The sequence below is a fragment of the Dipodomys merriami genome, unplaced genomic scaffold (assembly GCF_024711535.1).
Source record: "Dipodomys merriami isolate MVZ:Mamm:240054 unplaced genomic scaffold, mDipMer1.0.p SCAF_10, whole genome shotgun sequence".
Taxonomy (NCBI): domain Eukaryota; kingdom Metazoa; phylum Chordata; class Mammalia; order Rodentia; family Heteromyidae; genus Dipodomys; species Dipodomys merriami.
Genome location: NW_027202271.1, coordinates 44,749,252 through 44,773,409, shown reverse-complemented (window position 1 = coordinate 44,773,409; position 24,158 = coordinate 44,749,252). Strand labels below are relative to the sequence as shown.

The 24,158-nt window shown below is 38.3% G+C and overlaps 1 protein-coding gene and 1 long non-coding RNA gene across 10 annotated transcripts in view; one reads left to right on the top strand and one right to left on the bottom strand.

Moving 5' to 3' along the window:
- Window positions 1-2,941: 2,941 nt before the first annotated feature.
- The window catches only part of LOC138805230 (uncharacterized), a 34,880-nt gene continuing 13,663 nt past the window's right edge, over window positions 2,942-24,158 (top strand). Inside the window, exons 1-2 of the long non-coding RNA XR_011365472.1 lie at window positions 2,942-3,025; window positions 20,410-20,578. This is a non-coding gene — a long non-coding RNA (uncharacterized lncRNA). The remainder of the gene's footprint in view (window positions 3,026-20,409; window positions 20,579-24,158) is intronic.
- Plekhg7 (pleckstrin homology and RhoGEF domain containing G7) overlaps window positions 3,000-24,158 on the bottom strand; it is a 50,238-nt gene continuing 29,079 nt past the window's right edge. For 6 of the 9 annotated variants that reach the window (XM_069989774.1, XM_069989785.1, XM_069989790.1 and 3 more), the window contains 9 exons: window positions 23,442-23,543; window positions 20,374-20,487; window positions 16,005-16,179; window positions 13,673-13,788; window positions 13,241-13,334; window positions 10,219-10,298; window positions 6,898-7,051; window positions 4,553-4,650; window positions 3,000-3,212 (listed from right to left, as the gene is read on the bottom strand). In XM_069989774.1, the coding sequence (XP_069845875.1) occupies window positions 3,105-3,212; window positions 4,553-4,650; window positions 6,898-7,051; window positions 10,219-10,298; window positions 13,241-13,334; window positions 13,673-13,788; window positions 16,005-16,179; window positions 20,374-20,487; window positions 23,442-23,543 (1,041 nt within the window). In that variant the 3' untranslated portion in view covers window positions 3,000-3,104. Of the gene's footprint in view, window positions 3,213-4,552; window positions 4,651-6,897; window positions 7,052-10,218; window positions 10,299-13,240; window positions 13,335-13,672; window positions 13,789-16,004; window positions 16,180-20,373; window positions 20,488-23,441; window positions 23,544-24,158 lie in introns of those variants that run through there. The other 3 variants (XM_069989818.1, XM_069989834.1, XM_069989826.1) reach the window with 3 other exon arrangements.

The following is a 24,158-nucleotide window of genomic DNA, read 5'->3' as shown; positions in this document are numbered from 1 at the left end:
GGCTCAAACTGGCCTTAAACTTGTGATCTTCCTGACTCAGATTCCAAAGTACTGAGATCACTGGCATATTCCCCATCAGGACTCGTTAAAGAGAAATTATTTGTAACAATTTGCTCAGGACAGCTCCTTTTCACTAAATATTGTGGGGGAATTAGCAAAACTAAAAATGACAAAATATAAAATTAATCCCAGATGACCATTTAAAGATACTTTTTTGTTGTTATCTTTGAGCCACAGCTTTTTAAAATACTCCAGGCTGCCTGGAACTTGCTAGGTATCTCAGGCAGCCTTGAACTCTTGATCCTCTGTCCTTCCCTTGCAAGTGCTAGGGTTACATGCATGGTGTATACATATATGGTGTGCCACCGTATAAAGATACATTGGGAGGGGGAAGATTTTAACTCAGAGCTTTAATGGCAAGCACTTAAGCTATGCCACCAGTTTTGTTTAGTTTATTTTTCAGATAGGATCTCTTGACTTTATTTATTTATTTTTGGGTCCGGTCGTGGGGCTTACACTCGGCCTGGGTGCTGTCCCTCAGCTCTTCAACTCAAGGCTAGCACTCTACCACTTGAGCCACAGCCCCACTTCCGGCTTTTTTCTTTTTTGCTTATGTGGTGCTGAGGAATCGAGCCCAGGGCCTCAGGCATGCAAGGCAAGCGCTCTACCACTGAGCCACCTTCCCAGCCCCATCTTTTGACTTTTTTGCCAAGGGCTCGCCTTACACTGCCATCTTCCTACTTCCACCTCCCTACTAGCTAGAATTAGAGGCATCTACCACTGCACCTTGCTTAACAGTACTTTTTTGGAAGGCTCAATATGCCATTGATTGTGCCGTGTGTGTGTGTGTGTGTGTGTGTGTGTGTGTGTGTGTGTGTGTGTGTGTGTGTGTGTGTGTGTGTGTGTGTGTGTGTGTGTGTGTGTGTGTGTGTGTGTGTGTGTGTGTGTGTGTGTGTGTGTGTGTGTGTGTGTGTTAGCATTCCAGACTTTTTTTTGTAGGTTGTGGGTCTTGAACTCTGGGCTACAGAGCTGTCCCTCAGCTCTTCAGCTCAAGGCTAGCACTCTACCACTTGAGACACAGTGCTGCTTCTGGTTTTCTGGTGGTTTATTGGAGATCAGAGTCTCATGGACTTTCCTGCCCGTGCTGGCTTTGAACCACAATCCTCACATCTTAGTCTCCTCAGTAGCTAGGATTACAGGCATGAGCCACCAGTGCCTGGCTGCTTACCAGACTCCCCCAACCCGCATTTTATTCTAAAGTACTTCTCTCTAACGAGTTTAATGTGTGTATGTGTGTACATCCTCATGCATGTAGTATTATATTAGGTGTTATTTTGTGAGACAGAATTCAAGATTTTATATGTGGCATGTTCTTGAACTATTTTATATCTTTTATGTTAATTTAGTCTTTCCTTTTAATGAACTTCAAAGAAAAGTTCTCTATATAGAGAGAATGTGTATGTGTCATGTATCTCTATGATATATATCGTGTGTACGTGTGTATGTATGTGTGTATCATCTAGCCATAATTCCATTTTCTTTCTACTTTATAGATAAAAATCCTTAAAATATGATTATTTTTTCATAAAAGTAATTATTTTAGCCAGTTATTTCTTCATACATCTTACCTTACACAAATCTCTTGCCTTCTCTTGGACATATTTTCCTTCAGTCCCATGTAGATACCATCCCTAAGAACTTCTTGAAAACTGTTCTCCTCTGCCTTTTTCCCTCTTCTCTTAAAAATAGTTATTGCTTTCCAGATTTTCCTTGTATTTTCTATCACTTATAGTAAATGTCTGACCTGATTTAAAGAGACTTTAAAGAGATCTGACTTTCCTAATAGCACCTGGCCCTTGCACAACAGCCTTTCAGTATTTCATTGTGCTTGTTGGTGATATTTATGAACTTCTCAGAGAATTACATCCACCCAACTCCCTCAAATGTATCATCTCTACTTACCCTGTTTCTTAATGAAACAACAACAACAGCTAATGGTTCTTGCAAATTTGGTTTACAGCCAGATTTGATAAGTTTGTTTCTTGTCCTTTGAGAATTACAAAAGGCACCATACTGAAATTGAAGTTTATGGTCTCCTATTTGATATGTCTTAATGATTCTTTATGTGCTATTAATAGTAAATAGTATCACTGAAGATATAGATCAGCAATAGAGTACTCTCTCTCTCTCACACACACACACACACACACGTTTACCATGTTAAGTAAATATTAAGTTTACCATGTTAAGTGAGCTCTGTACCCACACACATATACACACACACACCCCTCAAACCCAATATGCATATTTTTATAAATATCATTTGAAAAATGAAGTTAAGGGCTATGGGGCATAGCTCAAGCTGTTGAATGATTGCCTAGCAAGCACAAGACCCTGAGTTCAAAACCCAGTACTATACAAAAAAATACTAAATTTCTTTAATCATCTCCCATGTAAAAGTGTTAAGCAGCAAATATGGATCAAATATTAGCTTTTCTTTCTTCATGTACTTTAGTCTTTGAGGTTTTCTACTTTGAAGTTAGAATATTACAACTATATTGCATATAAAAACTGATTGCTGGAGAATAAGAACTTAAAATCTATTAGAATATAGATCTTACTTATTGTTTAACATATTAAAAGGGCAGTCAACCATACATCAAAATTATCATTGTGTTTGAGGTAGGACTGTAAAGCAGTCAGATTGATTTATAAGCAGTAAGAAAATTGTTTTAATTATTTTATAGATATATTGAGTAAGATGTTAGAATTTATATTGGACAGACACAGTGGGCATTGTCTTCTTTCTGATGCTCCATTTATCTCATCATTCATCCTTTATAAGTTATATTAGCACCATTCTTCTTGTGTCTTTTACAGATCCAACTGAAACATTGAGGATAGTCTGGATATCAATATGTATTTAACAACAAGTCCCCCAGAGTTCAAATTTGGATTTTCTGGCTGAAATTCTCAAATTCTAGAATGCCTTCCAAATGCATATTTCCTTCCAGTTCATCACAAGGTAAGTGTTAGGAAAGTTCATATGAAAGAATACCTTAAGTCCTAACCTCTAAAAAAATCATACCACTTAGTTTAGGTGCCTAAATTTCAGAGGATTCTGTAGATAATGTGAATAAAGATTTTTTCTTGGTTTTCTGACTCTTGGTGAAGCCAGAGATGGCTGTTGCTATTTGTGTTATCCATGTTTTCTGTTGAAAAAAGAAGAAAAATCCATATATAAATGCAAATTAGAATTTTGAATTGATATTTTTTTTTACATATTTGGGTTACTATTTTCCATGATACTTTATTGACTTGGTTATTAAATTGGAGACTAACAAAAAATTTGCATATGTTTTCCTTTTTCTTATAACGAATATAAATACCCTAATCATCCAGAGAAATGCAAATGGATTAAATTAATATGCTGCACAAGTTGGTTAAACAGTCCTAGTCAATTAAGGTCCTCAGTAGTTTCCTAATGAGAGCTCAAAAAATTTGAATTCGGTCATAATATTCAATGAATATCCTCTGAAATTAAGAAAATTGAGGGGAGGGATTGGGTTAGGAAGGACGGGGAGAATGCTGTTGGTCAAAATGCATTGTATTCATACACTGATTTATTGAATGGTAACTTGTACAACTACTTAAAGATAAAAATATAATTAAAGATTCACTATAAAAATCCACTTTCAAACTATATTCTCACAACTTATTTTTCTAATTTAGAATTAAATAATTTGGAAGTTGAATTTTTGAGTTCACAGTAAGAAAGTTTTTAGTCAGTGATGTAATTTGAAAAGCACACTGAGGGAGGTGACTCAGGAAACTGAGTTGTTAAGAATAATACAGGAGGGTTTGGTAACACATGCTTATAATCCTACCCTTAGGATCCTGAGGCAGAAAGATAGCAAGTTCAAGACTGGCCTACAATAATACATAGAAAGACCCTATCTCAAAACATAAAGTAAAACCAAGAACAATAATGCAGTATTGATGATATTGCAGTTAATAATTGCCTTTTTTGTCTAGCTATATTGTTGCTATGATTGATGACTACCAGAGGAAAGACAAAAATAGAAACTTCTGAGATAGAGAAACAGGGTTAGGCAGCTGCTTTTCTCCATAATTGTAAAAATAATGACATCTTTTCAAAGACTGAAGAGCTGATTTGACCTGGCTCATTATTGCATTGCACTTTTCTTGAAGCTGTTAACATTCTGGAAATTGTGGCACCTTAAAGTTAATTATGAAATCCAAAGCAATTTCTCCTTTTTTTCCTATAGAAACTTCAGAGAGGTAGCACTTGACTTTCTGAAGCAGGAAACAAATGAGAGGCTGTGTAAAATCAGCAAGTTTAAGGAAGTTTTCAATAACCAGCTTTGTAGCAGGAAATGGGCTAGATGTCTCTCTCCCTTCCTCTCCTCTTTCAGAAGCTGCTTAGAAAGTATGCAAAACTTTGTAGTTGGCAACTACTTAGGAGGCTTGGAATCTCTTAGGAGCCTAGGGAATCTGAAGAACTAAATACCTACAAAATTAAGATACATACTTTGATATGTTCCGTTTGGGCTTGTAATAAGAATGCTGCTATACACTGTTGATATCTGTTTTCATGTTGTATAAGAAAAGCATGTCTCAGACCAAAGACTAGAAAAACAATATTACAGAGACAAAAAGTCAGATCACTTTATATGAAATCCAAACATTTTTCTAGAATAAAAACCTGGGGTTTGTCTTTCATTTTATTTTTTTCTTTTTATTTTAATGAAGGTAAGAGTTTTATGTAGATACCAAGAAAAAGTTCAGATTCAAAGGCTAAGATTCCAGTACTGTGTTGAAACAGTTCATTTAGTGTGAAAAGCCTGTCTCCCTTAGCTAATGATGTCAGCGGAGGGAGAAAATGCACCTGAAGCTTAGGTTGGGAAAAGTAGGCTTTTCACACAATGAGAATCCATACAGAGTGGGTTCTGTGTATGTCTGTTAAAATGTAGATAATGAAAATGTAGAAAAATGATAAAATTATTTGCTATTGGTAATCACCTCTTTTTAATTGTTTGCTATTATATTTAAATAGCAGTTATATCACAAGTGTTATAATAAATTTAAGATGTGGTTAAAGTATAAAATCCCCTGAAATCTTCACAGCAGTCCAAGAAAAGTTAAAAAAAATGGATTCAAATAACAGCTATTGAGTGTGAAACAAAGCAAAACAAAAAGAAATGCATAGTTTTTTTGTCTGCCAAAGAAATAATCTGTTTGGTTATTTTCTATCTGGTCTCAAAGAAATGGCAGAATATACTAGAAGAGCAGATTCCTTCTTTTTTTTGGTGGGGGGGTCAAGTTGTGGGGCCTGAATCCTGGGCCTGAGCGCTGTCCCTCAGCTCTTCAGCTCAAGTCTAGCACTCTACCACTTGAGCTGCAGTGCCACTTCTGGCTCTTTTCTTTTTGCTTATGTGTTGCTGAGGAATCGAACCCAAGGCAAGCGCTCTACCACTGAGCCATCTTCCCAGCCCTGATTGCTTCTTTAAAAAAAAAAAAACAAAAAAAAAAACATAGAGATCTGTAAATGGAAGCCTGTTCCTTGAATTATTAGTCAAACACAAGGAACAAAATTCTGGGGCTTTCTATGTTTGCTAATGTTTAGAAACAAATCAGGGCTGTCTCCTGGTTGTAGCAAAATCTTTAGGCCTCTTGCCTAAGGCAGCGAAGGATTAGTTCTCCTACTTCACTGTCATTGTTATTGGTGAAATTTGTGAATTTGATTCACCAGGTTTGCATCATGTCAAGTGAATGCAAGACTTTTGTTTGCCTAATTGTATGAATGATTCAAGTATCATAGATTACTCTCACTCATCTAAACCTTACTTGCCCTAAATTCTATTACAGCAAAGTCTGCTAGAGTTGGGTCATAAAATCCTGTCTTGTTTGTCTAGGATGAAACCTACTTAAATGACTTTCTGGAAAAATTATTTTACTATGCTTCTTTTACTCCCTGATTTTTTCCCTCATACATTTCCTACAGTAAACGAGGCTTCAGAGATCCTGTTGTTGTTCTTGGTTACTGTTTGGAATGTATTATCCTCAAAAATTTAAAATTGAAATTCCAGTCAGAATGAATCATTTGGATTATAATATAGGTATAAGGCCTTGTTATGGCTGGGCCTGTAAAGTACAGCAAGGAAGAGAATAGTCATAATACTGTAAGAATGGCTGGGAAAAGCTCTTCCCCCCACCCCTGATTTTCTACTATAATAACACTGTTTTTATACATTTTTCTGTGTACTGGCCCTATGCTATGAATTTCTATAAGTCCACTAGTTCCCATTCGCAAATGAGGAACCAGGAACTAGAAGTGCATAGTTTGAAAGGATGTTTTTGTGCCTCTCATACCCAGTCTTTCTTTGTCCACTTTTACTCTTGTTCACTCTATAGCTCCTCTGCCTCATACTTTATATTTGAACTGTCAAAATTCAGATGAGAGGAACAATAAAGACACTTTTTAAAAAAACATTGTAAATTACAAATTAGAAGTGATAAAAGTATAGTGTTTTGGAAAGCTATGTGTGCATTGCATTTAGAGAAGGAGCTGAGGAGAAAAACTCAAAGTAATTCAGTAATTCAGTAATAGCAGATTTTACCAAAAGTATATATAGCTTTTACAGCTGATTAGGCTGGAACTAAACTGGCCCGTTATCTAGGCTGCTTCATCTTTCCTGCTGGGAGTGAAGAGTCTTCCTCAATTCAGGAAGCTAGACTCTTAATGACTTCTATACACCACATAGGAATACAGTCTTGTCTTTTATGAAGACTTATGGTTCATATCCTGTTACCAAAAATGCCAACATAAAACTGTGATGACAAACAGAGGAGCTGAATGATGGGAGAGGCACATACCTGATACATGAAGTGGATCAATGCTCTTGACCACTAGTCTATCTAGTGGAATGGGCTGATCGAGTACCATGCATGAACCACCCTCTTTTATAACAGTTTGCAGCTCTGGAGTAAGTGAAGGGCATATCAAACCAAAGTCTGTGCCCCCAAGTTTCTGAAATTAAAGAGGAAACAGTATAAGGTATAAAAAGCAAATATTGATTCATTCTTTTTTTTTGGGTCCGGTCGTGGGGCCTGAACTCTGGGCCTGGGCACTGTCCCTCAACTCTTCAGCTCAAGGCTAGCACTCTACCACTTGAGCCACAGCGCCACTTCCGGCTTTTTTCTTTTTGCTTATGTGGTGCTGAGGAATCGAACCCAGGGCCTCAGGCATGCAAGGCAAGCACTCTACCACTGAGCCACCTTCCCAGCCCTATTGATTCATTCTTAAGCAAACATTCTTAGAAGTAAGCCTGCTGACATCAGGCTTACTGTATTTTCTAGATCTCAAAAATAATTGTTCTCAAAGCATGGTGATTTAAAGTAAGGTGCTTCTGATCTTCATGTTTAAGTACCTAAATACATAATGATTGGCATCTATAATTGGGTTAAATTATCCTTTTACTTTTTTGGTTGTGCTGGCGTTTGAATTCAAGTCCTTGGGTTTATTGGGCAGATACCCTACCACTGAGCTATATGTCCAACCCTTTTAGGCAGTGGTTATTTATGACTTCTTTTGGCTGTCTGGGACAACACTTGAACCACCTATTTTAAGCTTCTTGTCATATCTGGGACAACAGTGATATACAAATTCTTCCTGTTGAGATGAAGTCTCAGACTTTTTTGTCTGAACTGGTCTGTAATTGGGATCTTCCAATCTCAGCCTCCCACATAACTAGCATGGAATGTGTGTATCACTGTACTTAGTTATAGGATGAGAAAATATCCCATATATATACTCTGGTTGACCTCAGGACACTATCCTCATGGTTTTAGCCATCCTTGTAGCTAAGACAACAGACATGAGCCACCAGTGTCCAACTATAGTAACTATTTTAATCATATCACTGGGAAGATTTTCATTCTGAATATTTAATACCTAGTGTTAAATTTAGAGAATGAGGGCTGGGACGGTGGCTCAGTGGTAGAGTGCTTGCCTTGCATTGAGGCCCTGTGTTCTATTCCTCAGCACTACATAGGCAGAAAAAGCCGGAAGTGATGCTATGGCTCAAGTGGTAGAGGGCTAGCCTTGAGCTGAAGAGCTGAGGACAGTGCCCTGGCCCCAGAGTTCAAGCCCCACAACCGACAACAACAACAACAACAAAAAAAGGAGAATGATAAAGGGAGCCTCATATCGGTCAACTCCATGTGTGGGTTCTAATGTAAAACTGCAAGTAGATTCTATGTTCTAGAATCTGTAAATGAGATAATGAATTTTTTTTTAAATTTAATTTTATTTTATTTGTGAACATACTGTACAGAGGAGTTACAATTACATGGGCAGGATAATGCGTACATTTCTTACCAAGCATTGCAGCCTCCTCCTTTGTTTACCCTTCACATCCCTTCCCAGCCTCCCCCCTCCCCCCCAATCCCAATCCTTCTCCTTCCCCCCCCCCCCCCCCGCACCGACGTTGTAAAGCTCGTTTTGGACATGACAACTTGTACTTCTCATTGTTGCAACAGGTCCACCTGTATCCTTAAACAACTGGTTTTTGAGATAATGAATTTTTAAAAAAGGGTACAAAAGATGGCATTTGTGTGCTGTGCATTGAACACAGCAGCAAAGGGAAATGTAAACACATAATATTCCTTATCTTGAAGTCAAATTATGAAACATGAAGCCAGAAGTTACCTTACAAGATGATAAATCCTGTGCTATGATTTGTGCAACTCTAAAGTGAAAATAGTCTATACAGGCATCAAGGTTTCTGAAGGAATAAAAATTTTCTGAAGTTGGCTTCTAGAGACATGTTAGTCTAAATATCTTAAAATAGGAGGTCATAAAAATTCTGAAATAATGACTTTCCAGTCTTTTCCAACACCTACTTCCTCTCAGTCACCTAGCTATGTATAGTTTGATTAATGAGGATCTATTTTATTGCTCAAAGGTTGTTGAATTATTTAGCTCAACTAAGCAACAAGTTCTCTAGAGGCATAGTTTATTAAAAGACATGAGATACCTAGACTTACGATATTATCTGTGTAAGACTAGACCTTTGGTGAAGGAATGAGTAGAAGAAACAATACCAGATATCTGATGCTTTTAATATACATTGTAGTTCTACCTCTGAGAATAGGTATCTGTGAACCTTAGAGGAGTTGCCCTTCTTGATACTACTGTCATCCACCATTCAGGGAGCAGACTGTGAAATTGGAAATTTGACAGAAAGCTTTTTGTGGACCAGCATACCCAACAGCTTCAGGGGTAATAAAAATGAAGACAGTAGGCACGAGGCATGGCTCACCATTATTACTACCAACTACAATAGGCCAGACATGGTGGTTACTGCTTATAATCCCAGCTACTGAGAAATCAGATTGGTAGGATCAGAGTTTGAAAACAGCCAAGGCCAAAAGTTAATGAGACCCACATTTCTGCCAACAGGGGGAAATGGTGGTATATACCTGTGATAGTAGGAGAATAGTGATCTGAGGCTGGATGCAGGCAAAAATTTGAGATTCGAAAATGTGAGACTCCCTTTAAAAAAACCTAAAAGCAAGAAGACCTTAAGGCCTGGTTTAACTGGTAGAGCACTTGCTTAGCAAGTGTTAGGCCTTGAGTTCAATCTCTAGTACTGGAAAAAAAAAAAAAAAAAAGACAACCCACAGCAGTAATAATGGTAATGAAGAGTTCCTATTCTCGTCAGAGATTTGTGACTGTAGCCCCTAGTTAACTCATTTTATCTGTGATGCCAGCTACATGCTTGTTCAGCTTCTGAAGTTCTTGTACTGGTAACACTGAAAGATCAAAGCTCTGTCTCTCCTCCAGCCCTCAGGTCATCATTTCTCAGGAAAGGTGAGAGTTTTCAAACGAGAGTGAGTGATGGATCCCACTTTTTTACACAGTACTGGAGCCCCACTGGACCCTGGCAGCTCCCCTTGTTGTGGCCAGCATGAGTTCCAGTGCCTACATATGTCAGGCAGTTAGCTTTAAAGAACACAGAATACCTTGACCTAAAATCATACAATTACTTTGGCATACTTGAGAAATATGATTTGTTTATTCTCTTTTTTTAGAGTGTGAGATTGTGAGATTCAATTGGGTATAGAAGAACACTAGAGTTTTGACAGGAAAAATATGCTTAAACTCATTTAGAAACATTAGAAATAGCATTTTACCTTTTTGTTACGCTTAGTTTTTGTAACCAGGAGGAAATCATCAAAGAGAAACAGATAAACATCTAGGAATCTTGTACTTTCTGAGGAAAGATAGACAAAATAAAAATGTAGACAGGAAATGATAAGTAGTCTTTTTAAAAATAAGTGAAGAATCCCTTACAAAACAGAATGGTTTTGTGGCTCAGGGAGTTTCAGGAAGATGGGTCAGAAGGGCTGCCTGTTGTAGAGTTGATTTTTTCCCAAAGCACAAACTTGATCACAGACCCATCTTTCAATTTAAAAGATAATGTATTTGTGCTATATTCCTGGGTGGATTGAAGGTAACTTGAGTAGTATTTGTAATGGTTTCAACTAAGCCAAAGGCAAATCCATCAGTGAATTAAACCTACAGAATTTTGGCCCCTTCACTCATCCCTGTTGATGGCCTTTGAAAACAATGCATATTTTAAAAAAGTCATTTTGTCATTTTTATGCACTGAACTATGTCCTCCCCTGTTCCTATGTTTAACTTCTAACCCACATGTGCCTGTATTTGGATGAAAGAAGAAATTGTGGCAAATAATTATAGTTCAAATAAGTATATTGTAAGTAGGGAAGTTGTTGATATAATAGGATTAGTGTCTTCATGAGAGGAGTTGTCAGTGATCCCTTTTTCTTCCTTTTTAGGACACTAGAAAGTCACCTGCAAGCCAGGGTGACAGACCTCAGTAAGAACCACCAGGACCAATTCGCCAGCACCTTAATTAGAGATATCCAGTCTTCTGTCTAGACACTCTCATAGAGTGTCTGTGTTTGGAATACTCATCTGATGACATTTTGGGCAGTGCTAATTGACTAAAAGCCATTAAAATAGTTATTTCTTATGTTTGATATTGTTTCCATAAATGTTTAGATGTTTTGCATGAAGCATTGTGTTTACAAATTTTCTTGTGTCACTTTTAATAGTTATTTAAGGCAAATAGACTTTCCTACTTTTCTTTTTCTTTCTTTTGTTGTTGTTGTCAGTTGTGGGGCTTGAACTCTGGGCCTGGGCGCTGTCCCTGAGCTCTTCAGCTCAAGGCAAGCACTCTACCACTTGAGCCACAGTGCCACTTCTGGTTTTCTGGTGGTTAATTGGAGATAAGAGTCTCACAGACTTTCCTGCCTGGCTAGGTCTCAGCCTCTTGAGTAGCTAGGATTACAGGTGTGAGCCACCAGCGCCCAGCTACGTTTCTAATTTTCTTAAAGAGGGGAGCAATAGGAGAGAAATCAATGTTACTGTAGTTTACTATTTAGTTAGTAGAAAAGGAAATGTATACATTTCAGTGATTTCAGAGGAAAAGATAGTTTGCTCTGAAGAGGTTGTGACAATTACTTAAAAAGCAAATGTAGGAAAATCCCATCATTTTTGTAGTCTGTCCTATTTGTATTTATTTATATTATTCTAGAAGTTATTCCTTTGTGATTTTATTCCTACAAGCTGGATGGCAAAAAATAAGTAAAAGGAAGTGGGAGGTTTGGTTATCTACAAGGTTAAAAATGGATGAGTACTACAGGCACAGATTATTCTTACCTCCCCTGCTTCATCCTAGACTTCCTGCCTAGTCATTCTGGTTTCATTTCCTCTCTGCCATTTTTTTCCACATTGCTTCTTAGTAATTCTTAAGTAAACATGTTTTTAGGCCTTACATCCCTTTCATGAACTCAGTGACTGGTGCTAGATGAGTAGCACAGTGGTAGAGGAAAGGCAAATCTTGAGTTTGACGTGCATCACCAATAAAATAAAAATAGATATAAAGGAGTTTAGTGATTTTATTTTTTTGCCCACTTTTCCTGGCTGAGTCCTGCTGTTTGTTTTTGTGCTTCTAGAAGGCTCTCAGGTCAGTATCGTCTGGCTTGAGTCAGGACTCTGCTGTTTACCTGCCTGATAACTTTGAGCATGATATAAAATGCCCCATAAGCTCAGATTCCATACATAAAACACACAGGGGTAAACATAACTTTTCTGTATATCTCATTAGATCTCTTTGATCTAAAACACTGACTTATCTGCCTTTCTTGCTTCACAGTTGCCTGTGCTGTCTCTGAAATACAGCAGATGGTCAATAAATGTTAAGAGTAAACAATTTGACTCCTGTGTATTCTTCTCACAAGATCTCTGCTATCACCAGCAGGCATCTCCTTTGGGTCTTATACACAGCTGTTAACAGCAAGATTTTGTGTAGGAATGAATGAATGGGGATTACAAAATGTATTCTGGCCAGGCCACATTCAGATTGTACTATTATGTCCATTCTTCTTTTAGGTGCTGTACATCTATTGGGCCATTTATTCCTTACAACAAAAAGAGGAGGTGGAAGAGGGAAGACCTCTGTGACAGGCAGAACAGGCAGTTAACTGCAGGAGTTTGCCCTCCTGTTCACTCTGCCTGGAGCCTATTCTCCCAGGTGGCTTCAACCTCCTAGCCCCTTGTACTGCCTTCAATATCTGCCCTGTCTTTCATCAACCTCATCTTTCCTATTTCTTAAAGTTCACCCCAGACCCTTGTGTTGCATAAAGACTTTGCTGGCATTTCAGCCTAAAGACTAATCTGAACTTAAACTTTACGTTTACAATTAGGATAGAGCCTCCCAACCAGAGAGAGAATGGAGTATACAGAGTATTTTGGGTTTCAGTGGCACCTATCTAGTACAATGTGTGCTATGTAATGAGTTCTCAGTAAACACTTGGAAATTTGATTGTTTATCTCTCTACAGGAGTAAAATGATGATAATGGTGATGATTGCTAGTTCTGACCCAGAGTTTACTGTATACCAGACTTTATGTAAGCTGTTTTGTTTTAACAATGATTTTATGAGCTAGATACAGCAATCCTACTTTTCAAATAGAACATAGCTATTTCCACTGTGAAGTCTTAGGTCAAGCTGGGCTCTTATTCACAGCTTCCATCATCCTGATGATTTCCTGGTACTTCAACTAATAGCAGTTGAACAAGTTATAAATGAGCAAAGATGTTGGGATTTTATGAGAATCATTTATTTACCTGCAAGAGTTAATTTTCCTTCATAGAGAAGGTGTCTGTTGGTTGGTGACAAGATGTTTTCTGCCATGTGTTCTTTAAAAATGTGTTTCAAACACTTGCAAAACAAGGGAGAAAATAAGAGAGATATTACTGATAAAAAGAACACATTCAAGGACCTGAGGGTATTAACTCATCTAGAAAGTGGGGACATTTAGGAATGCCTCTGGATGAACACTGGGTATGAAAAAGAGTGGGAAAACCTCTCAGAGAGACTTGTCTCCAGAATAGTACAGTGATGTCATTCTCTCTCCCCACATAGAAATAATGCCATATAGACAAAGGCAAAACTACCCCTTGCTCATAAAACTAGATTTGTTCTTCAAGTGGATAGCTGGGGACTAAGACAGTCCACTTAAATGTTAGACTTCCAGAAAGGGATATAACTTTTTGTACCTCTGGAATGAAAAATCTTTTATCTCTATCCCAGAGAGGAGGCCACACTATAATTTCCTGTAGATGTCTAAATTTTTGGAAATTGTCAAGCCACTTCACTTTTCCTTCAAGATCCCCTGAAAGACAAGATGTATGTGATATGTTTTTAAATGCACATAACATTGCAGTATAAATTTTAACCAGCACATGCAATATCATTTAGACATTCTGCCTTCCCCTGCAGTTTTCTTTAACTTATTTGCTGTTTAAATATCTTAGAAAACTCATGAATTTTAAAGCAACCTCTTGCAGAGAAAAGTAATACAAAGCTTTTGTAAATCTTTTTTTTTTTTTTTTTGGTCGGTCATGGGGCTTGAACTCTGGTTCTGGGCGCTGTCTCAGCTTTTCAGCTCAAGGCGAGCACTCTACCACCTGAGCCACAGAGCCACTTCCAGTTTTCTGGTGGTTAATTGAAGATAAGAGTCTCATGGACTTTCCTGCCTGGGCTGGCTTTGAACCATGATCTTCAGATCTCATCCTCCTGAGTAGCTAGATTACAGGTGTGAGCCACTGGTGCCTGGGGTAAATTTTTTTTTATACTCCCATACCACACAGGCTGTTAAGCAAAGGAAGAAAAAACATAGGACTACTAAGGACAAGCATGGCTTTTGACTTTAAAAGCCTACATTCTCTTCATGATAAGAATGATTATTTCAGCCAGGCACTAGTTCTGTCTACTCAGGAGGCTGAGATCTGAGTATCATGGTTCAAAGCCAGCCCGGCCAGGAAAGTCTATGAGACTCTTATCTCCAAGTAAATCACAGAAAAAGCTGGAAGTGGAACTATGGTTCCAGTGGTGGAGTGCTAGCCTTGAGAAAAATGAGCTCAGGGACAGCACCCAGACGAGTTCAATCATTGGAACTGGCAAAAAAAAAAAAAAAAATAGAATGATTATTTCTTTTTTAGCTGTGTACAAGGCTTATGTCTGTAATCTCAGCTACTCAGGAGGCTGCAATCTGAAGATCATAGTTTGAAGCCAGCACAGGTCGGAAGGTCTGAGACTTTTTGTTGTTGTTTTTGTTTGTCATGGGGCTTGAATTCTGGGCCTATGTGTGGTCCCTCAGCTCTTCAGCTCAAGGCAAGCACTCTACCACTTGAGCCACAGCACCACTCCCAGTTTTCTGAGTGGTTTGTTGGAGATAAGAGTCTCACAGATTGGACTGGGAAGGTGGCTCAGTGGTAGAGTGCTTGCCTTGCATGCCTGAGGCCCTCGGTTCGATTCCTCAGCACCACATAAGCAGAAAAAGCTGGAAGTGGCGCTGTGGCTCAAGTGGTAGAGCGCTAGCCTTGAGCTGAAGAGCTGAGGGACAGCACCCAGGCCCAGAGTTCAGGCCCCACGACCGGACCAAAAAAAAAAAAAAAGAGTCTCACAGATTTTCCTGCCTGGTGTCTGGCTTTGAACCATGATCCTCAGATCTCAGCCTCCTGAGTAATTAGGATTATAGGCATGAGCCACCAGTGCCCAGCTTTTTGGACTTTTATTTCCAGTTAAGCACCGAAAAAGCTGGAAATGGAGCTGTGGCTGAGGTGGTAGAGTGCTACCCTTAAGAAAAAAAAAAATAGCTCAGGGACAGCACCTGAGCCTTGAGTTCAATCCCTAATATCAGCACACACACACAAAAAAAATCAAAAACCAAAACCAAAAATAAAACGTTAGGGTTTTTTTTTTTTTTTTGGTAAAACTCAGTTTGCCTTTTGAAGCTTCACATTAATTTTCCAGCACTTTTTAATGACATTTTGCTTTATGGCATATATCCTAGATTCCTTATTTGAATTTCAAATATATATATAGCTACAAAAATAATCTCAAAGGATTTGCTCAGATCTCATCCTAAATTTCAGTTCTAAAGATTGCATCTGGAATTATTTTAATATTGGCCCTGGATTCCAGTGATTTAAACACAGAATGAATGGCAATTTCTGCAGCAGATAGGTTTCTCAGGATGTTTACTCTCATTTGCTTTGTGGGAATTCAGAATGGATGTTAAAAACAGTGCTTTCAATCATCTGGGAAATAGGACTTTTCCTGCCTGAACTCACTTCTGAAACCTTTCACAGCAGAGCTATGTCCCATGCAAATTTGATGTTAACTATTCTCTTAAATTTGTCAGGATATGACTGGAACCCATTGTTTTGTGTGTTTAATTTATAATGTACTCACACTTGGATCTCATTTCCCTGAGTCATGACCCCAGGTCACTGTAATTACCTTCTAGGATGGAAGCCCAGATGTTCCCAGGAGCCACAGAACTCCCCAACTTTGTAATTAAGATCACATTTCTGGGGGACTTACGAATAGACTTTTCCACCTTTTCCTTGATGGAGTAGATCATGATTTTCTCAGTGGAATCTGTACTTCTTTTCCAGATGTTCTTTAGCAATAAGGGATATCGAGTCAGCCTGTGCAAAGGGGCCACCAAGAGTTCAGGCAGGTGAAGTCGCTTGCACTGTTCATTTTGCTCACACCACTGAGGAGGGAGAAAAGCAGACGTGTCAGAATATCATCTCCCCTGTGGAGGTGTGAGCAAACCTGTAGATAAGAAGTTTTTAGAGACTTGATAGCATTCAATTCTGAGCTTGCTGGAGCATTTTATAAGCAATAGACTAGCTTTTGAAAATTCCATATTACATAGCCTTTAGTAAGCCTTATATACTAGTGCAAAGTTTTCACTTGTTTTCCGTTGCTCAAGTATGCCTTGCATAATGGTGCTAGCCACACTAGTAGCTTTATCGAAGTATTTCTTCTTTTCTTCACACAAGAATCTTTCCAAGTACGCTCTTCCCTATACCCTATATACCAACACTGAGTCATGAAAAAGAACATGGGACATGGTCACAGCTTCAGGAGTCAGGCTTATAAGGACCGTCTTCCTTTCTCTGGACCTTGGGTTTCTCTTCTGTGAAGTAGCAAGAGCACTTGATGATATCCACGTTCTCATGTAGCTCCACATGGCTGTGAGTAGAGTGGTAATAGGTAGAAAGAACGGGAGGAGGATAGGAGAGCTGTGGCTTCATTGGCTGATTTCCAGGCTGACTCAACAGCATTCCAGTGATACTTCCTGGTTCTCCTAGGTACCTGGGGAGTACCAGTAACTGACTTCCCAATAGCAACTAGGGATCCCTTCAAAACATCCAACTTGGGCCAGTTCTCCAAATTACTGTGCTGAATAGCTCTAACTTCCAGCACTCACTGGTAGTCAGTGTAAATGTAAGTATGGGTGTAGTCCAAATACCAACCCAACAAAGCATAATGGAGACAAAGATTCAAGCCCAGGGATATCAGAGACTTTTAGTGTTCTGGTAAACCTCAGAAGGGAAAGAAAAAACCTCCGACAATTATGAATGTAAAGCTACTTTTCTTTAATCTCCTTTTTTGGCCTTATTTTTGGGTGCATTAGGAAGATCAATACATCTATCAAGAAAGATTGGACATAAAAGAACCTTTCATTGATGAGTCTAGATCAACATGTTTTATAAAAAAAATCCATGTTGTTTAATGAAACAGCAAGAAAAGGGACACAAATAAAAATATTTTCCTAGCAAAAATATCTTGGTAAGATGCAGCATTGAGCTGGGCAGTGAATATACCTGGAACCTTGGGTAAATCTTGGGTAGTACGGGGGATAAACTCCAGACCTCATTCTTGCAGGTGTTCTTACCACTTGAGCTATGCCAGCAGAGAAAATTTGGAAGAGTTACTGCTTCAAATTTCACCTGCCACAGGTAGATAGTAAGAATAACTATTTCACTGGGTTGTTGAGAAGTTTGAGCTACCTCATCTATGACCCATCTCAAACATTGAATCTTAGGGCTCTAGAGTCCTGAGCTATACAAAGACCTTGTATTGGTTCCAGTCTCTCCCTCTGCATCATTCTAATTGATTATAGAATAGCAGGGAAAACCTATTCACATCAATGCACACCTAGATAATGTTTGTACATCCAAAAAACCCAATCCCACCCAGGAACCAGGGGCTCACACCTATAATCCTAGCTACTCAGGAAGCTGAGATCTGAGGATCACGGTTCGAAGCCAGCCTGAGCAGAAAAATCCCCGTGAGACTCTTCTCTCCAATTAACCACTCAAAAACCAGAAGTGGTGCTGTGATTCAAGTAGCAGAGCACTAGCCTTGAGCGTAAAAAGGGACAGTGCCCAGGCCTTCAATTCAAGCCCCACAACTGACCAAAAAAAAAAAAAAAAAAAAAAAAAAAAAAAAAAAAAAAACCAAAAAAACAAACCAAAAATCCCAGATGGTAGGTGAGTAAATTCTTTCTAGTCCATTGATAATCCAGTTTGAGCCAGCCTATAACCTGAGAGATGTAAATTTCTAAGAAAGGTATTTATAGCACAGCACAGCAAAGCAGGAGAATGAATATCAGCTTCAGATAAGCCTGAATTAGAATCCTTCCTACTCCTCTAACAGCAAGTTGCCTAAATTTTCCAAGTTTTTGGAATAATTCCACAGAGTTATTGTGTAGCCAAAGATATCATAAAGCAAGCATAGTGCCTGGTCCATAGCAGGGGTTAAAAATCAGTCCTCATTAGTTTGTATATGGATATTTTTGTTCTTTAATTTGCGGTGGTGGAAGGTGGATTTCTTTTCAACTCCTCAAAAGTCTCTCCTGGCCCCTTAGTTTTGCCTCATGTCTAGCAATGCATTATACACTTTTTTTTTTTTTTTTTGGCTGGTCCTGGGGCTTGAACTTAGGGCCTGGGTGCTGTCCCTGAGCTGCTTTTGCCCAAGGCTAGCATTCTACTACTTGAGCCACAGCTCCACTTCCATCTTTTTCTATGATTGAGATAAAAGTCTAACAGACTTTTTCTGCTCAGGCTGGCTTCAAACTGTGATCTTCAGATCTCACATTCCTGAGTAGCTAGGATTACAGGTGTGAGCTACTGGCACCAGACAACATAATACATTTTAAAATCATTTTATTATTGTAACAACATTTCATCCTTTACCCCTTTTCCTGAATACCTCTGGATAATATAATTTCACATATTAACATAAAGTTAACAGATCCTTGGCAACAATGACCCCAGGGATGGGAAAGAGTGCTAATACAAAGAACACTGGATTTAAAAAAAATTAAATTGAGTATTTTAGTTAATACACAAGAACATATTTAAAGGGTACCATGTGATTTTCAATATATGTATTCATCATGTTTAGATCACATTAAATAGCTAAGGATCTTAATATGCTTTCTTTGCCATTTTTGCAACGTATGACATCACAAATGTCACATAACCTCTGTGAGCCTCAGGAACATGTGGGAACAGCATAATCACATTTGTAAGTTGATTAAATCATCTTTAAGAGATGGTCAAGGTAGTGCCTGGTAAAACACTCCACATTATACATGCATTATGTGTTACCACAACAACATTGCACCCTTATTGCCTTTCTCTAATATCCTTAGATGCTGTGCTTGTTTCCTATATTAACATAAATGACACTTCTGTATCACAATTTGAAAATGGTGGCTAGATTTTGTCAAAGTCATCTTTCCCACAGTGTAAGAGGTGTAACTTAGAGTCTTGGCCAAGAATCTAATCCCTTAGTTTTCAGAGAAAATATTTACAGAATGATTGTCCCATATGCTTGCTAATGAAACGAGGTTTCAGTTTTTGCTTTTGAAAGCAAAGAAAATATTGAAAGGTGGAAGTTACCCAAGATCGGGTTAAGCCTCTTCACTTCTCTTTTCTCATCCCTGCCAAACCTAGGCTTCCTGTCACATGTAGGCCATGGCAAAAACCCATGGACTCACAGCTGAGTCATTGGGAGCCCAGGAAACCTTTCCTTCCAGGCCTTTGAGAAGATGTTCTGCCAGGAGTTCTTGCAGCTGTAGGGAAAAGCTGGTTTTCTGGAATGGGTTGGACTACTTTCCCTGGTTCATACAAAAAGACTCAGGCATAGTTCTGAAAAGATACAGTTCAGGCTAAAAAAATGTCAGAGGAGGCAAAGGAGTTGGAGAAGACAAGGGAAATTGGTTCCCAGTTTGTTTGTTAGCAAATACTGAATGCCTCAGCAGAAATCCTTTGTTCTAATGTTTCTGAGCCCCAGAGCTGCCACACTACACAGTTCTAAGAGCAACAATTACATTGGGCTCTGTGAACTAACCTAGAAGGTGCTGTTTGTACAGAATGCAATGTAAATAGTGCTCCTAATTTTTGTGCAATAGGACTTTACTGGGACAAAATCCTACAAGGTACAAACGTCTAGTCACCAACAAAGTCTTTATTTTTATTCTACTTTCTCCTTACAACTGATGGATTTCTTTTGTTTGTTTTTGTTTTGTTTTGTTTTACAATGGAGAGGACTGAACTCTGGGCCTTGCACTTACTAGTCAAGTGCTCTTCCACTGAGGTAAATCCCCAACCCCACGGATGACTAGCTTCTATCACAAGCAAACCAATGCAGAAATAAAACATTCTAAAGCCCAAGACAAAATTTCAAGAAGGATATTAGATATAATTTTTTCATATGTACTATTTGAAATTATTTAGTGTGTAGAGAAAGATGTATTTATGAGAAAGGTAGAATTAATATTCTATACCATATATTTTTTCTTCCCTTGGATCCAGCTATAATAATTCTTAGTTTCTGTTACAACCAAAGAGTGCCAGAAAACATGAAAGACAATTAACTTGTACTGTACTTTTAGATAAATGCTGAAGTCATCTCTCTGCTTCAGGCTCTCAAGATAAAACACAGCAGCAGAGTAATTCAAGCAGTAGGTCTGGTGGCTCTGACAGAGGCTTCCTCGGAAATACTGGAAGAAGAGGAAGAGAATCAGCAGACGTTCACGTAGGCTCCACTATGATCTCAAGGGAGCTGTGGCTGTATAGTTTATAAACTGACTGGTAAGCTCTGCAGCATATATTCTTCTAAAAAATATGCTGTTCCTATAATAAAATTAACACCCCAGAAAATGGTCTCCTTATCCTCTACACTAAAGGAAAATTCTATTTAAAGGATCATGATTTAATTAATCATTTTCTCCTCATTTTATGCTTAGTTGAGGATCATGAAACATGAATTGTGCCTAATAACTAATTGCCTTTGATTTCATTGTTGGTTGATGTTAAGCTTGTGTTGATTGTAATTATAGTAACAATGTTTAACTTTCTATCAGATATTTCTCAAAAATACCCATTTTATCCTCCTGGCCTCTAAAAATGTAGAAATTCGGAACATCTCTATAAAGTGTGCATATTCAGTACCATGCATTTTGTTTAGTAGTCTTATCTACCATAATGTTTATCTTCTTCATAATTCTTTGTAATTCCTGAAGCTTGATATAATGAGTATATATATATATATATTCATATATATAATGGTCAAACTGAGCATATCATGTGATATGCCACCATTTCAGTTAAGTATCTCTTTTGAAAACTATGGTTATTCTCTCTTCAGCAATATTTCTGATTCATTACAGGCAGATACTTTCTTTAGGATTCCATAATATCTATCAGCCTATGTGTCTGTTGATAGGTTTAGTGATTAATAGAACACTCCATGAGCCCTGTTAAGGAATTTCCAATATTACCAAAATGGGGTAGATCAGCAAAGAAGACACTTGCGGGAAATGTTTGTACTAACATAGTAGAATAGAAATATAGTGAGTAGAGGAAGCAGACCCAGTAAAAATAAAACAATATATACACATTCTCTCTCTCTCACACACACATATCACACACAGAGAAGTGACAGCAATAAAGCCAGAGACAATGAAAATCTATAATTTTTTTCACAGACTTTAGAGGATGAAATACTAATGGAAAGCAATGTTAGGTATAGACAAAAGTCATTTGGAAGAATATTGTGAGAGTTTATTTTGGAGGATGTGTGTTGATGGCTGAGCTGAGAAGAGGACTTGGAGGGAACATCTTCTCTCAGGTACTGTGTGCCTGAGAAACTACTCAAGGAGGAGGCCAATAGCATGAGTTATTAGTGATTAGGATTAGAAATCCAGTTCTAGTACTTATCTACCTAGCCAAGCCTCAGTTTCCTTCTTAGTGACTTCCTCAGATGGTTGGTGTTTGACTCCAAGGTGTCCTAATCTTGCAGCATCTTGTGAGAAGCTGTGATAGACTATTTACTCTTCATCTAGTTGCATGTACATGCTCCTCTGGTGGTACATAATGATTTGCTGTGGCTAATGAAATGTGATCAGATGAGCCAAGTTTGCTTTAGGCAGAAAACTAAATAGCCAGTACTTGGCAACAAATGCTCATTTTTGCTATAGCAGTTTGTGATGTTCCAAGTGGTGACTGCTCCACCAACATGTATCCTAAAGTTGGAACAGAGACAGATGGAACACTGAGCACAAGTGGATACAAACCAGCTGCAGAGGTCTGAGGGTTGCTAGTTACTGTGGCATAATTGAATCTAACCTGACTGGTATAGAACCTTTTATATGTTGGAAAACTTTATAAACCATCTTTGCAAGCCTGAAACAAAGTACAGAGGATTCATATGCAAGTTATATTCTAGACCCTTAGTAAAGAATCTACTAATATCCTGTTCTTTAGAAGGCCATGCATTTTGGTAGAGAGTTGCTATTTCTCCAGACTACAAAAAAAAAGTCAAAATAGTTTTGACTTCCATGAAAGTATGGAGATTTTTTAATTTCCCAATGTTATATATTTTTTATATTTTCTGAGCTTTTTACATTTAAATCTTTCTGATATAGTAAAACTCTTTCATACCCAACCTTTAGCACCATTTCTCCATGAACCATTTCCCTCAGTAATGATTCAAACTCCCACCCCAACTTAGAAGGTTATCTTTGTTGGAATCTCAAAATATCTACATTCTCTTTTTCAGCAGATAATCATCAGTCGCATTATTAGATGACTTTCTCCTCCACTACAATGGAGATTCCTCAAGGGTAGGGATTTGTATAATGTTGTATGTTGGGTGCAGGACATACTTCACACATTATATTCAGTAAGTGTTAAATAAATCTCAATATCTATTTTTTTTGGGGGGGGGAGTCCGGTCGTGGGGCCTGAATTCTGGGCCTGGGCGCTGTTTCTCAGCTCTTCAGCTCAAGGCTAGCGCTCTACCACTTGAGCCACAATGCCACTTCCGGCTTTTTTCTTTTTGCTTATGTGGTACTAAGGAATCGAACCCAGGGCCTCATGCATGCAAGGCAAGTGCTCTACCACTGAGCCACCTTCCCAGCCCCTCAATATCTATTTTTAATGGAGCATGAATTAAAATCTTGCTGAGTGAGACTTGATAGAGATTGGATTAAAGGTCAGAGTAAAAATGAGTGGGAGGTCCATCTATCTACAAAGGAAATAAGTAACTCTGATCAAGCCAGGACTATGAGATATTATCAAGGGTGTGATGGATCTGAAAGTTTATTTTTTTATGAGAGATGGACATTTTTGTTAAAAGAACAATTGAACCATGTAATTAGTGAATACTAAACTTTTGCCACAGATATTGCTTTAAGAACAGATTTGGAAATGGCTTTTCTGTGCATGCAGATTTTTTGTATTAATAAATCAACAGGAGACATGCCAGAGGTAAACAAAGTTTGCATGTCATCTCTAAAACCATTCATTGGTAAGGAAAGAGAGGGCTCCTTTCTGGGGAGGTGATGGCAGAAATTTTCCAGGAACAGCAAAGAAATTAAGTAGCTATGAACATCTGTCCTGGGAGATGGCTGCGTTCATTTCATGAAGATGAGATCTTCCAGAAGGGTTTTACCTTTGTGAGCACAGGAATGAAATCCACCAATCGTGAAGTCTCAGAAGCATCTACATAGTCCTTGATGATACTCAAAAGACTGTTCACAAAACCAAGGCTTGTCTAGGGCCAGAGAGAAATAAAACAAAACAAGAGTAGGTACAAATTCAGGGTAGGGAATCGAAGTATGATGAAACTGGTTATGGTGGCATATGATGAAACTGGTTATGGTGGCATATGATGAAACTGGTTATGGTGGCATATGTCTGTAGTCCAAGTACCTGGAGGAGTGAAACAAGAAGATCTGGAGTTCAAGGCTAGACTGTTTTAGATAACAAAACTTTGTCTTAAAATGCCACAAAAACTTAGACATAAAAACATGATGAAGCTGGGCACCCATGGCTCACACCTGTAATCCTAGCTACTCAGGAGACTGAGATGTGAGGATTACGGTTCAAAGCCAGCCCTGGCAGGAAAGTGCATGAGACTTATCTTCAATTAACCACCAGAAAACGGGAAGTGGCACTATGGCTCAAGTAGTGGAGCGCTCGCCTTGAGCTGAAGAGCTGAGGGACAGTGCCCAGGCCCAGAGTTCAAGCCCCACCACTGACAAAAACAAAAAACAAAAACCAACCTTCCCCCGCAAAAAAAAAAAAAGATGAATCTTAATTGTCATTCTTTCAGATGTTTTCTATTTTACCAAAATTTTAAAGATTTATTTCTTCAACACTTCTATAT